Below are 13,589 nucleotides of genomic sequence, written 5' to 3'. Positions count from 1 at the left end.
TGTGCACTAAATGAAGCTAAAGAATGTCAGTGTGAAGTGTGTTTCTACAAACTTTCTACATGGAACTCACATTGATGGACTAGAACAAGGACAGCTGAGTCACCTACCGCTTCTCACCACTACAAAAAAAGTCAGGGGCCTCCTCCATGATTAGAACATGGATCATGATGATTCTGTTAACCACCAACCTGTACTAAACAGTATGAGCTGCTAACTAGGGTCACTGTTAGCCACGGCCCTGTGCTTTTAAATAAGACCCAATGATGAACTAGTGTGATAGTTAATAAGTATTAAACAATTGGTTTTCACACAGATATCAGTCCCCTCTTGCTTTATCTCCTTAGGCCCATCACAGTTGAGAACACAAGGCTCACACCTCCAGTATGATCCCAGTCCTCCAATTCTGCAGCTCTTGACAGCTTTACTCTACTTTTTTGGCCATCATGCACATGGGGATCAGAAAAGCAAAGCTGTCGTGGCACAGCACACAAAGAAAGGTCCTCAGAACAGGGTACAAAGGGCGCCCTCTTCTCGTCAGATCTCAGTCTCAAGAAAATTGAGGCGGGAAAATGATGTTTCTACACAAGAGGGTTGAGGGGATGGTGGAGGTGGCTGGTGGTATTTCTAACTTCATGGAGGAGACCAGTGGTTGCAGGTGTTGTGTTTTCTTTCCTCTCTTGTTGTTGTCCAAGCCCCTGCTGCTAGTGTTCTTGGCTTCATGGAGGCTACCAGCATGCTAAGTTGTGGGGTGGAAGCCAGCAGTTGCATCATATTTCACGGACATTCTGTGTTCCAAAAAAAATTTTTTTTTCTAAGTTTGACAATATTTAGAATCATTGCACTCTATCAAGATTATAGAAATGCTCACATCAAGTGTGCTTTATAATGTTTTTAAATGCTTTTTCTGTTTTGTTTTGTTTTTTAACTTTTTCAGGTACAGTATTTTGCTTCTGTTTTTATTCAAGACAAATAGTTACTGAAATTAGGGTCAAAGAAGTAATTTCAAAGAAATATGTTTTTGTCTTATGCTATGACTTCTGTAAATGTAATAATATTTCACAGCTGCAATAGATGCCCAAGAAACTGGTAGTTACAAAGAAACAGATGAATATGAAGAAAGTGAGGCCACTAAGCCTGAGGAAGAAAGAAGCATGGAAGAGCAGAGTAGAGATACAAGATCTGACACCAGCAAAGGTAAAGAAATATTTATCTATTTTGTCCCACAACCATTATGTGCTATCCAAGTGCCTTATATTCAAAAAAGAAAATATATTTTTTCCCTTTCTCCTTTTCTCATCTCCATTGTCAGAATATTTTAAATCTTCTTATTTGTTGTTCTGCGGAAAAGCTAAACTGAAAACGTGAGTTTTGCAGTTTGTTCTGAAAGCAGTGAGGATAGGTACTTTTGATACTAATGCTACGTTTCTCCATGTGCAAAAAAATTCCCATTGACTTTGATAGGAGTTAGGCATGCATTTTGGTGAAAAGTCTGCTGTTTCCATACACTTTTGTTTTCTATAGCACAAGAGTTTTTCATAGGTGGTTAAGAAAAAAAGTACTAAGGCTGTGGTGCATACGCTGGCAATACTTCAAATGACTTTATTCTGTTGATACATATGCAACTTTTATGCTTCCAGGAGGCACACACCTGATTCAACCATCCTTACAATCTCCACATGTCCATGTCAGTCTCAGACTTCCTTCACATTCAACTCACAGCCTTCACAATCCAACTTACTTTTCTTTAATACCTGACCAATCCCTCCACACCACATACTCATTCTCAACTCGCACACGCTGAGTACCCAGCTCTGTCTCTTCCATATCTACTCCACATACCACATACCCAATTAACACACCTTCATAACCCTCCACAACCAATCCATCTATAATACTTTGCCATTGACTTTATCTAAATTTTTATATTTTGTAATAGATATAGGATATGGGGTATTGGGAAGGAATGGGTGGGGAATGATTTGGGTGTAGGGGATGTGAGCTGTGAAGGAATGGAAGTTGGAGCTGTGTAATCATGAGTTATGTAAAAACATTCTAAAGGTATAATTAACTAAATTATATATAAACAAATGAATTAGTGTTGCGCTGTTAATAGATATTAATATTTATGTTCACACAGAAAAGGCTGACAATTCTTCAGAACAAGAAGCTGAATCATCAGGTAAAACTGATTAATTCACCCAAACACACAAGTGCTTGAAATATAATTCAGGTAATTATTGTACCATGCATGTAATTGATATAAACTTTGGGTCTAATTCTGCAGTCATTAGTCTCTGCCTGACACTACTTGCATGTGTTGTAAGACATGTAAGCAATTTTATATGAGATATGTGATTAAATAGTGGGAGCTTTATCTAATATAAGAACTCAGGGCCCATTTCAGCAACCCTCCATTATGTCGAGTAAGGATGGTGGAACCAATCAGGCCCTCGGTGATACATAGGACACCTCAGAATTTACAGATATATCATCATATTAAAATTACTGACGATGGAAATTAATGTACAGTATGTACTATAGATGGAATGCATAGAAACAGCTAGAATTTGTGTTCTTCTTGGAGTGATTGCACATGTCCATTGCACTGTACATGTGCGCGAGCCTTGTGCACAGTTGTCAGAGATTTTTCCCTCAGCTGTACCCATTGGGCCTCTGTTGCCTCATACCACTGCACACAGGTATCAAGGGCCACGCTGTCCCCAACCCCTCTCTGTTCCTTCCTACTTCTAGCGATGGTGGTTGTTGTTGTTGGAGATGTGATCTTCGTATCTACTTATCTTCCCATCCTTAGTGCATATAATACCTGTAGTGTTAGTTTTTAGTATATCTGTAGGATATCTGTAAATAGTTAGTTATAAGAATAACTATAGATTAGTATTTTTTTAGTGTAGGGTTACCAATGCCCAGTTGAGTACCCAGTTTGGTACCAAACTAATGCCCTGTTCTCCTGGCTTTAAGGCCTGTTGTTCATGTAACAGGTCTATGCTGTGAGTGACCCACACCCCAGCTGACTTAAGTGTCTGGGAGATGCTCAGGTAAGTGACAAATGTCACATTTGTAGCAGTTTCAAACACTTCTCGAAAATGGACAGGGCTGCCTGACTTGAGTACCAGCTTAGGGAGTCTATGCTTCATCCACTGTTGGAACTTTTCCACTCTGTATGGGTACCAAGAACATCCAAGTCAGTCAGGAGTGCTAGACTTGATCTGACGGAGTCCACAGGTAGATCCACATCACTGGTGCCTAAGAAGATACTGCATAAGTTTCTTAAAGACTCAGTAGTGGGGCCTTCCAAGTCTACTACAAAGGCTCTGAGTTAACGCAAGGACTCAGAGGGGTGCTCAAAGAAGTTGCACCCCCAGGAGCACTCTATAAGTCAGGAGGGGTTGCTGACTCCAGAACCCAGAAAGGGTCCATTGAGACCAATCTCTGAATGACCTAGCATACCTTTCGGTACTGCAGACACAGGACCCCTTTCCTGTGCTGTCAACACCTGAGGTTTTTGAGGTAGCCAGGGATATCCATAACCTGTCAGTGCCATCTTTTCCTGCAATTCAGGAATCTTACACAGTTGGATTGGAACTACACACTTCTACCATCCAAAGTCCAGCCCCAGAGCACTGTTGAGTACCGACCACTTCTTCTCTCAGGGCACCTCTGAATAGGATTCCATCTAGAGGCAAGCCAGCAATGATATTACCAGTATCCCCTTCTCCAGACGCAGAGCTTGGCTCTCAGGTACTGACAGGTAGTTCCCCCATGGTGTGCGGAAGGGGGCTCCTCATCAGACTCTGAAGCTGAACCTTTATTGCCCCAAGCATGCACAGTAGCTCCAGTGGGGTGCCTCCCTGCCATGGTACCAATCACAGCCTCAGCACTCTAAGAGCCAGTGGCCTCACGTAGCTGGGTCCTACCTCAGTACCAATGGCCCTGTTGGACCCCTGGGGTCTTCCCTCCACATTAGAGAGCCTCTCTGCTCCCTTCCCACCTTTCTACCTCAGCTAGGCACCAGGAGCATCTGCAGGAAGGTCATCATCTTCTCTCCCCTGGTCAGGGCCGGCTCCAGGCACCAGTTAAAGAAGCAGGGGCGGCTTGGTATTGGGGCGGCCAATACCAAGGAGCGGCACTCCAGCCGCTATTGGGGCATCACATCCGGGTCTTCAGCGGCTATTCGGCAGCGGGTCCCTCAGTCCCTCTCGGAGCGAAGGACCTGCCGCCGTATTGCCACCGAAGAGTGGAGCGGCGCGATCGCGCTGCCGCGGCTTTTTTTTTTTTTTTTTTTTTTTTTTTGCCGCTTGGGGTGCCAGAAAACCTGGAGCCGGCCCTGCACCTGGTAGTAAGACCAGTACCATGCAGATGGAAACACATGCTCAGTACTCTTCTGTAGAGGAATTGGAGGAGCAACCTCCTCAACACACTTAGCCTATTCTTCTACATCACCTGATGAGGCAGAGTGAATGAGTCTACCTCTCCCCCTCCTGATGATTTCAGAGCTCATCCAGATTTGTTGAAGAGGGTCGCTGCAGCTCTGGATATCCAAACAGAAGAGGTACAGGAAAGGTCACACAGGCTCATGGACATTTTTGCCTTGGAAGGACCCTCTAAGGGGGAATCTGGAATCTGTCAGGATTTTATAGCAGACCCCTTCTTCCCTGCCTCCAACTGCTAAAAGGGTGGAGAAGAGCTATTATGTTCCTTTACAGGGATCCATTTCTACAACCACCCTCCTCGGGCTTCTTGGTGATTGCTGCTGCCAGTGAAAAAGAGAGGCAGGGACTCTAGGCTTCTTACTCCAAAGGGAAAGGAAGCAAATAAGCTAGACCTTTTTGGCAGGAAACTTTTTATTCTGCAGGGAGTTTACAGCTTAGGATTGCGAGCCAGCAAGCTCTTCTCGGGCACTACAATTTCAGCCTATGGGATAATATCCTGAAGTTCAAAGACAAGCCTCATGGTGAGACAAAGCAGGAGTTCTCTGTAATAGTGGAGGAGGACAAATTAGTTGCCTTGACAATGTTGCAGGCAAACCTGGATGAGGCAGACTGCAGCTCGAGCTATGGCTTCCTCCATCACTATGCAGTGTTCATTTTGGCAGCAGTCATCAGCCTTCCCTAAGAAGTGTAACAAACAATTCAAGACCTTCTTTGTTTTCCAATAAAATAGAAGAGACGCTTTATAGTCTTAAGGATTCAAGGGCAACCCTTAAGTCTCTGGGGATCTATAGACTAGCAGCAAAAAGAGAGCCCACAGCATTCCCACCAGCTTCAGACCTTCTGTAAGATCTGAGGCTTTTTTCTGCAGTAAGCAGCAGCAACCATAAGCTAAGAAGCAGAGTCACATCCTCACATTCCATCTAAATTGCATCAAAACAATATAATATTGAGCTGTTAAGAAGGTGCTCTTGTCCTAATAGTACCCACCATCACCAGATAAAGAAACCCATCTTAAGATGGTGTGACGGGGCAAGGCCAGATGGCTATAGGAAAGTAGTGAGAAACAAGTATGTTAGCCCCAGGCTAAACAAATCCCTGTTACCATGGTAACCAAATGGCAGTTGCTCCAGGTTAATCAAGACACCTGGGGCCAATTAAGATCCTTCCAGAAAGCAGTGGAGACAGCTAGGTTGATTGGGACACCTGAAGCCAATCAGGGGCTGGCTGAAACTAGTTAAAAACCTCCCAGTTAGTCAGGTGGGTGCGCATGTCAGGAGCTGTGGGAGGAAGTTGTGCTGTTGGAGAGACTGAGCAGTACACACCATATCAGGCACAAGGAAGGAGGCCCTGAGGTAAGGGTGAAGTGGAGCTTGAGGAAGTGGGGGCTGCTGTGGGGAAGTAGCCTAGGGAATTGTACGTGTCCCGTTTCTAAAAGGTCAGCTACCATAGCTGATACTATTAGGGTCCCTGGGCTGGAGCCCAGAGTAGAGGGTGGGCCCGGGCTTCCCCCTTTGCTCCCCCTCCCCCCGATTAATCACTGAGACTGGGAGACAACAGTGACTGTGCAAGGGAGGATAGTTTCTCCTCACCTCCCTCGCTGGCTTATGATGAAAATGGCTCAGTAGGCTGTGACCCTTGCCTCTAGAGAGAGAAGGGCTATGTGGAGGGTCACAGTGAGCCTCTGAGGCTAGCGAAATCCGCCAGGAAAAGTGGGACCCATGGAGACAAGGACAGAGCTTTGTCACAATGGTTAAAGAAAACTTTGTTTGATAGCATCCTGTCTGGCAAGGAATCACTTATCAACAGTTGTGCTTGTGAAATCTATACTACTTTATTGTTTTGCCTTTATGGTCCCTATTTCTCCATTGTTTATCTGTATGGTTTCTGTCTGATTCTTTGATTGTTTCTGTCTGTTGCATAACTAACTTTGCAAGATTTAAATCAACTAAGGTGGTGGGCTACGATTGGTTAAATAATTGTTTCATAATGGTTTAGGATTGGTGAAAAATACTGTTTTGTAGTACTTTAGTTTAAAATGATTGTTACGGTATAGCTAAGCAGGACTCACGTTTAACTATATAAACTGGGGTCCAAAAGGAAGTTCTTTGGAACCTAACTCCAGGACACAGCCCAAGACCAGAGCTGCCAGAACTCAACACCCTGCCAGCTATGTTGTGCAGAAGCTGGACCCCTGGATAACCTGGTCTGGACTGGCCATCAGGAAAAGTTCATCTGCCTTACTGGGAGTGGTGAGCATTGTATATTTAGCGTGTGTATTCTGTTTTGGTAACTTAATAAACTGAGGTTAAGGATATTACTGTGTAAGGCTCTTTCACTGGTAAAAGGCTCAGCAAAACCGCGGGAGATTACGCCATGAGCCCTAGGGACTGGGTAAGGGTGGCCCTGAGCCCTAGGAACTGGGTAAAGGTAGGTGCCTTTCACCCGGAGCCATAAAGTGGGGGTGCCTAAATTAACTGGGTTACACTTTGAGCTCACGGAAGGGTAAAGGTGGGGTGCCCTAGAGTGTGCAGGTAACATTCTTGCCACATTCTCAAGACCTGTCCAAAAAGAGGGGGCAGAAGTTACAAGAGGCATCCTTCTCCTCCACCCTCCTTTGCAGCTGCCATTTCTTCTAGACAAACTGGGTCATCTAAACAATTTTGATCTCTCAGTTGAGAGCATTATGCTACTCCCTACAGTGCCATCTTTCCCCACCCCAGTTTTAGCCAACCGTCTATCCCACTTTCTAAGTGCTTGCACCTGCATCACCATGGATCAGTGGGTCTTAAGCACAGTTGAACTGGGATACACCCTTCAATGTATTTCTGTTCCCCACTTCCACCCTCTTTCCCCATCCCTCTTCAGGGACCACTCTCTTGAGAGCATGCTACTTCAGGAGAGTCAGTCTCTATTCCTCATGGGGGCCATACAGAAAGTTCCTATGTTGTTCAGAGGGAAGGGATTTTATTCCCTTTACTTCCTATATGCAAAGGCAAAGTGGCATCTCAGGCCTATTTTAGATCTAAGGCTGTTAAACAAGTACCAAAAGAAAACAAAATTCCGAATGGGGTAGACAACAATACTACAGAAACACCCTATATGACAAGGACTGGAAATGGCTCATCCCGTTTGGCCACAAAGCATATTTGGCTGCAACCTTACAATTAAGAATTGCCAACTATGTGGCCCTATTGGAAAAATCACAATAATTACGCAAGTCTCTCTGAATGTATTAACTTTATTCCAGAAGACAAAAAAGAGCAGTACAAAGCACTCATCACAGAGGGCCACCTCATCACCAGAATAGCGCTACAAGTTGCATCAAGATCCATAGCAACAGCGGTCATTATGAAGAGAACCTCCTGGCTTCATCTATCTGATTTTCCAAAGCCAGTACAGTCCACCGTAGAGAACTTACCATTTGAAGGCTCCAAACTCTTTGCGGACAAAACGGATGAGTCACTGCACACTTTGAAAGACTCAAAGGCCACGTTGCGATCTCTGGGCATCCACACACCTAAGAACAAGAGATGGCAGAGCAATTATCAAACTCCTCAAAGATTCCGACCCCCCTCTGTACACACAACGCAATAGATACTACGACCAACAGGGGTGGAAACAAAACTTTGAGGAGACGGCAATCCACTCCTTTGACTACTATCTCTCAGCCATCAACCTTTAGACAACAGATTTGAAACCTTGGTCGAGGGCTCGAGAATCCCATCTCTCTCAATCCTGACACCATCTACAACTGGCAAGACTTTTGGAAATTGCCTATTTCCATTCTACCCAATCTGGCAGTACATTACCATGGACAGATGGGTAGAAATAATCAAATGGTTACTCCATCCCCCTTACCTCCAAACCCCCTACCTATCCCCCTTCACTGTCCCTCTTCAGGGACCCCTCTCACGAACATCTTCTGTGAGAAGAGGTAAACCATCTCATATCTCTGGGAACAGTAGAACCCATACCAACCAAGTACAGAGGGAAGGGGTTCTATTCTCACTACTTTCTCACACAGAAAAAAACAGGAGGTTGGTGACCTATTCTCAATCTCGGGTGACTCAACAAGTTTGTGAAAACACAGTGATTCAGAATGATCACATTAAGCATCATAATCCCAGCATTAGAGAGCGGGGACTGGTTCTCAACCCTCAACCTCCAGGACGCATACTTTCATATATCCATCCATTCCTCCCATTGGAAATTCCCACAGTTTACAATAGCACAGGACCATTTCCAGTACAACGTTCTACCCTTCAGCCTTTCCACTACGCCTTGGGTATTTTCAAAGGTACTAGCCGTAGTAGCTGCCTATCTACGCGGAGAGGGAATCATGATATTTCCCTACTTAGATGACTGTCTGCTGAAAGCATCAACACTACACACAGCTACAGACACCACCCAATGTACAATAAATATGTTCACCACCTTAGGACTTTACATAAGCATACAAAATTATATTCTAATACCTGACCAATGCCTGGAATTCATTGGAGCAGACCTCAACTCCCTCAAAGCAACTGCCTCCCTACCAACAAAACACTTTCTGACTTTAACCGCCTTGATCTCAACAGTGCAAAACAGTCCGCAAGTGTCTGACAGAACTTGCCTACAAATCCTAGGCTACATGGCTGCCACGACCTTCGTTGTCCGACATGCAAGACTACACATGCGGTATCTACAAGCCTGGCTCTGGACAAATTATGTCCCACATAGGCACAACATAAACAAGCTCATCATCATGCCCAATACAGTCCAGGATTCCCTTTTAAGGTTGACCAATCCAGACAATGTCAGCAGGGGGGGTGCCATTCCTACAGAATCCACCATCGCTCACCATCTCCATGGACGCTTCCCTCCTAGGCTGGGGGGCACATCTGAAAACACACTCTATACAGGGCCAATGGTCTACGGCAGAGTCCCATCTTCATATCAACCAGCTGGAACTACAAGCTGTTCCCACTTCCTACCACTAATCAAAAACAAAACGGTACAGATTTTTACAGACAATGTAGCTTGTATGTTCTACATAAACAGATAAGGGAGAGCGCGATTGCACTCCTTATGTGTAGAAGCATGCGTCTTTGGCAATGATGCATCAAACATAACGTCCATGTTATAGCATCATACCTACCTGGCTGCCGGAACATCATGGCAGATACCCTGAGCAGGAAGTTTTATCGAGACCACGAATGGGAGTTGAATACGTGGGTAATCCTAGATATTTTTCAGATGTGGGGGTACCCAACAATAGACCTATTTGCAACCACAAAAAACTCCAAATGCCTCCATTCTGCTCCAGAGCAGGACTTGGTTGACACTGTCTAGGCGATGCCTTCCTCACCAAGTGAAACGCTCCCCTCCTATACACTTTTCCTTGCACCCCTCTCCCATGTACTCCGCAAGATAAAACCAGACGGATCCAGAGTGATCCTAATAACACCCACATGGACGCAAGAAACGTGGTACCCTTACCATCTCCACATGGCAGTCTGTCCACCACACACACTCCTGCTTCTGCCTTGGCTTCTATTGCAGGACACAGGTCGCGTCATCCATCTGGATCCCCAAAGACTTCATCTCAAAGCCTGGTTACTACATGGCTCTCAGAATCTGAAATGACACGTTCCTCAGAGGTACAAAACATTATTAAACAGCCGTAGGACAAGTACCCCGACTCACATACGTACATAAGTGGAAGCGATTTGACTCATGGTGCCAACGCAAACAAACTACATCTCTGTCAGCCCCCTTACCTCTTATTTTAGATTACTTACTGGAACTCAAACAAACGGGCCTCTCCATGAGTTCAATCCATGTACATCTGTCAGCCTTCATGACATTTCATCATAAAGTTGATGGATCCTCTGTTTTCACGCATCTGCTTACTAAATGTTTCCTAAACGGTCTCTCCACCTCCTGTCCAGAAGTTAGGAACCCTAACCCGCCATGGGACCTCAACTTAGTCCTCCACACCCTCACCGGCTCCCTTTTGAGCCCATGGCTACATGCTCCTTACTACACCTCTCTATGAAGGTTGCATTCCTAGTGGCCATTATATCTGCCAGGAGAGTGTGGGAACTAGCAGCTCTCATGACAGACCCACCTTATACAATCCTTTTCAAAGATAAAGTATCTTTCAGACCACATACTAAGTTTTTACCTAAGGTTGTCTCATCCTTTCAATTAACCAACCTATATACTGTGACAGGGTCAGGCCAGATGGCTACAGAAGAGTGATAGAAGGCAGATATATTAGTCCCAGATTAAGTAGATCCCTTTTCCCTGGGTAAAGTAACAGGGGCAGTTCCAGAACAAGCAGGAACTTGCTGGAACCAGTTAAGGCAGGCAGGCTAATTAGGACACCTGGAGCCAATGAAAAAGAAGCTGCTAGAATCAATTAGGACAGACTGGCTAATCAGGACACCTGGTATAAAAAGGCTCTCACTCCAGTTAGTGAGGTGTGTGCGTAAGGAGCTGGGAGTGAGAGGACGTGCTGCTGGAGGACTGAGGAGTACAAGCATTAACAGACATCAGGAGGAAGATCCTGTGGTGAGGATAAAGAAGGTGTTGGGAGGAGGCTATGGGGAAGTAGCCCAGGGAGTTGTAGCTGTCGTGCAGCTGTTCCAGGAGGCGCTCTAGACAGCTGCAGTCCACAGGGCCCTGGGCTGGAACCCGGATTAGAGAGCGGGACCGGGTTCCCCCGAAACCTCCCAATTGACCTGGACTGTGGGTTCTACCAGAGGGGAATGTCTCTGGGCTGTTCCCCAACCCACATGGTGAATCTCTGAGGCAAGAAAAATCCGCCAATAAGCGCAGACCCACCAAGATAGAGGAGGAACTTTGTCACAATACTTACCGACATTTTTTCCGAAACCACATACGGACAGACGACAATCTAGACTACACTCATTGGATGTCTACAAGGCTATAGCCTTTTAGATCCATAGAACAAAATCTTTTTGCATGTCTCCAAAACTGTTCATTTCAACGATCAAAAGGCAACACCATTTCCAAACAACGGCTATCCAAATGGATATCAGACTGTAACAAACTGTGTTATCTCCAACATGACGACAACCCACTACGGGGATCCGTACTCACTCTACCAGAAGTCTATCAGCTTCCATAGCATTTCTCAACAATGTTCCCATTGCAGAAATTAGTAGGACCGCAACTTAGATCTCATCACACACATTTACACAGCACTATGTGTTGCAACAACATGCATCTTTTGATACCCTGTTTGGTCACACAGACTTTCAAAGCCCCCTCCTTCCATCGAAGGGCACTGCTCTGCGAGTAGTGAAGCACCCACAGGAACACCACTTGAAGAAGAAGAGAAAGTTACTTACCTTGTGCAGTAACGGAGGTTCTTCAAGATGTGTGTCCCTGTGGGTGCTCCACTACCCTCCCTCCTCCCCTCTGCTTCAGAGTTCTATCACCAGACTGCAGAAGAGAAGGAACGGGGGCGGGTGTTGGTCACACAGCGCCAGTTAACTGCCTGAACCAGCGCGAGATGGGGACTGTGCATGTGCGACCCAACCGGGCACTACTACCATAAATCTCTGGTTACGAGTGCAGGGGCGCATCAACACCTAAAGTGGAGCACCCACAGGGACACACATCTAGAAGAACCTCCATTACTGCACAAGGCGAATAACTTTCTCTTCCTTATCTGGACGACTGCCTAGTAAGATGCCAGACCAAGTCTCAGGTACTCTCCAACGCAGACATTATTCAAACCACTTTTGATGTGTTGGCACTTCTAATCAGTACAGAGAAATACATCCTTGTTCAAAGAATAGAATTCACTGGGCAATCCTGGACTCTACAAAGACCTGGGCTTTCCTGTTAGAGCCATGGTTCTAAACAATGCAGGTCATTGCTCTAGATCTAAAGGTACACCCTGTTACCATAGTTTGGAACTGCCTCAAACTTCTAGGACACATGGCAGCATGCATTTACATGGTGCAGCATGCCAGACTACACCTCAGAGATCTACAGAGTTGGATAGTCTCAGTGTACTCACTGGCCTGTCAACATATACTCATGGTGGTTCAAGTACCTGCTCAGGTCTTGTCTTCCCTGGACTGCTGGTAGAACCTATGAATGTTTGCGAGAGAGTTCCCTTTGCCCTTCCTCAGCAGACTCTCACCCTAGTCACAAGATGCATTAGATCTAGGTTGGGGAGCTCACTCAGGTCCCATTCAGAGTCAAGGCCTTTGGTCTTCCCAGGATCTAAGTCTCCATATAAATATCAGGGAGCTCCAGGCCATCCATCTGGCTTGCATGGTGTTCCTTCCACATATCAGGTAGTGGAATTTGCTAGTACTCTTAAAGAACACAGCAGCTTATCAATCATGTAAACAAGCAATGGGTGGGGGGAGGGTGTCGATCGACAAAGTTATGCCAGGAGGCAATCCTTTGGAATTTCTGCATTGCCAGTTCCATCAACCTGAAAGCTGCTTATATTCTGGAAGTTCAAAATACTCTGGCAGGCTGCCTGAGCAGGTCTTTCGCAGGTCACCATGAATGGTCCAGTTCCATTTTCCAGTGGTGGAGAACTCCCCAAGCGGACCTATTTGCAACAAGAGAAAACAAAAAATGTCTTTTTTTTTTTTTTGCTCCCGTGTGGGTCACAGCCTGGGTTTGCTGACAGATGCTTTCCTCCTGCCCTGGTCAAAAGTCCTGGTGTATGCCTTCCCTCCATTCTGCTCCTGCCCAAAGTCTTATCCAAAGTCAAGCAAGGTTCCACTCACCTTATTCTTAACTCATTGGTTTTCGACTCTACTAACCTATCAATCAGACTTCCACTGTTGCTCCCGAGAAACGTGGATGTGATCTCCCAGGACCACAGCCCACCTCCTTCATCCCAATCTTCACGCCTGCTGCCTGACAGCAGGATGCGTCATGGCTGACAACCTCAGAACAAGTTTACTCTAAGAGGATGCAGGAAGTGTGACTAAATAGCAGGAAATATTCAACTTGCCTTAGTAAATGGAAGACATTCTGCATCTGGTCCATACAAAGAGGCATCCTCCCAGCTCAAGCTCCGATTTGCCGTATCTTGGACTATTTGTAGTTTTTGAAAGTGCTAATCCTCGCTGTTAGTTCCATCCAAGTCCATCT

General features: G+C 45.5%; 1 protein-coding gene across 1 annotated transcript in view; it reads left to right on the top strand.

Annotated features, from left to right (window-relative positions):
* AK9 (adenylate kinase 9) overlaps positions 1-13,589 on the top strand; it is a 180,696-nt gene that overhangs the window by 48,131 nt on the left and 118,976 nt on the right. Inside the window, exons 13-14 of the mRNA XM_065401415.1 lie at positions 1,063-1,194; positions 2,138-2,179. Of these exons, the coding sequence (XP_065257487.1) occupies positions 1,063-1,194; positions 2,138-2,179 (174 nt within the window). The remainder of the gene's footprint in view (positions 1-1,062; positions 1,195-2,137; positions 2,180-13,589) is intronic.

This window comes from Emys orbicularis, chromosome 3 (assembly GCF_028017835.1).
Source record: "Emys orbicularis isolate rEmyOrb1 chromosome 3, rEmyOrb1.hap1, whole genome shotgun sequence".
NCBI lineage: Eukaryota > Metazoa > Chordata > Testudines > Emydidae > Emys > Emys orbicularis.
This window is presented reverse-complemented; position numbering and strand designations above follow the sequence as displayed.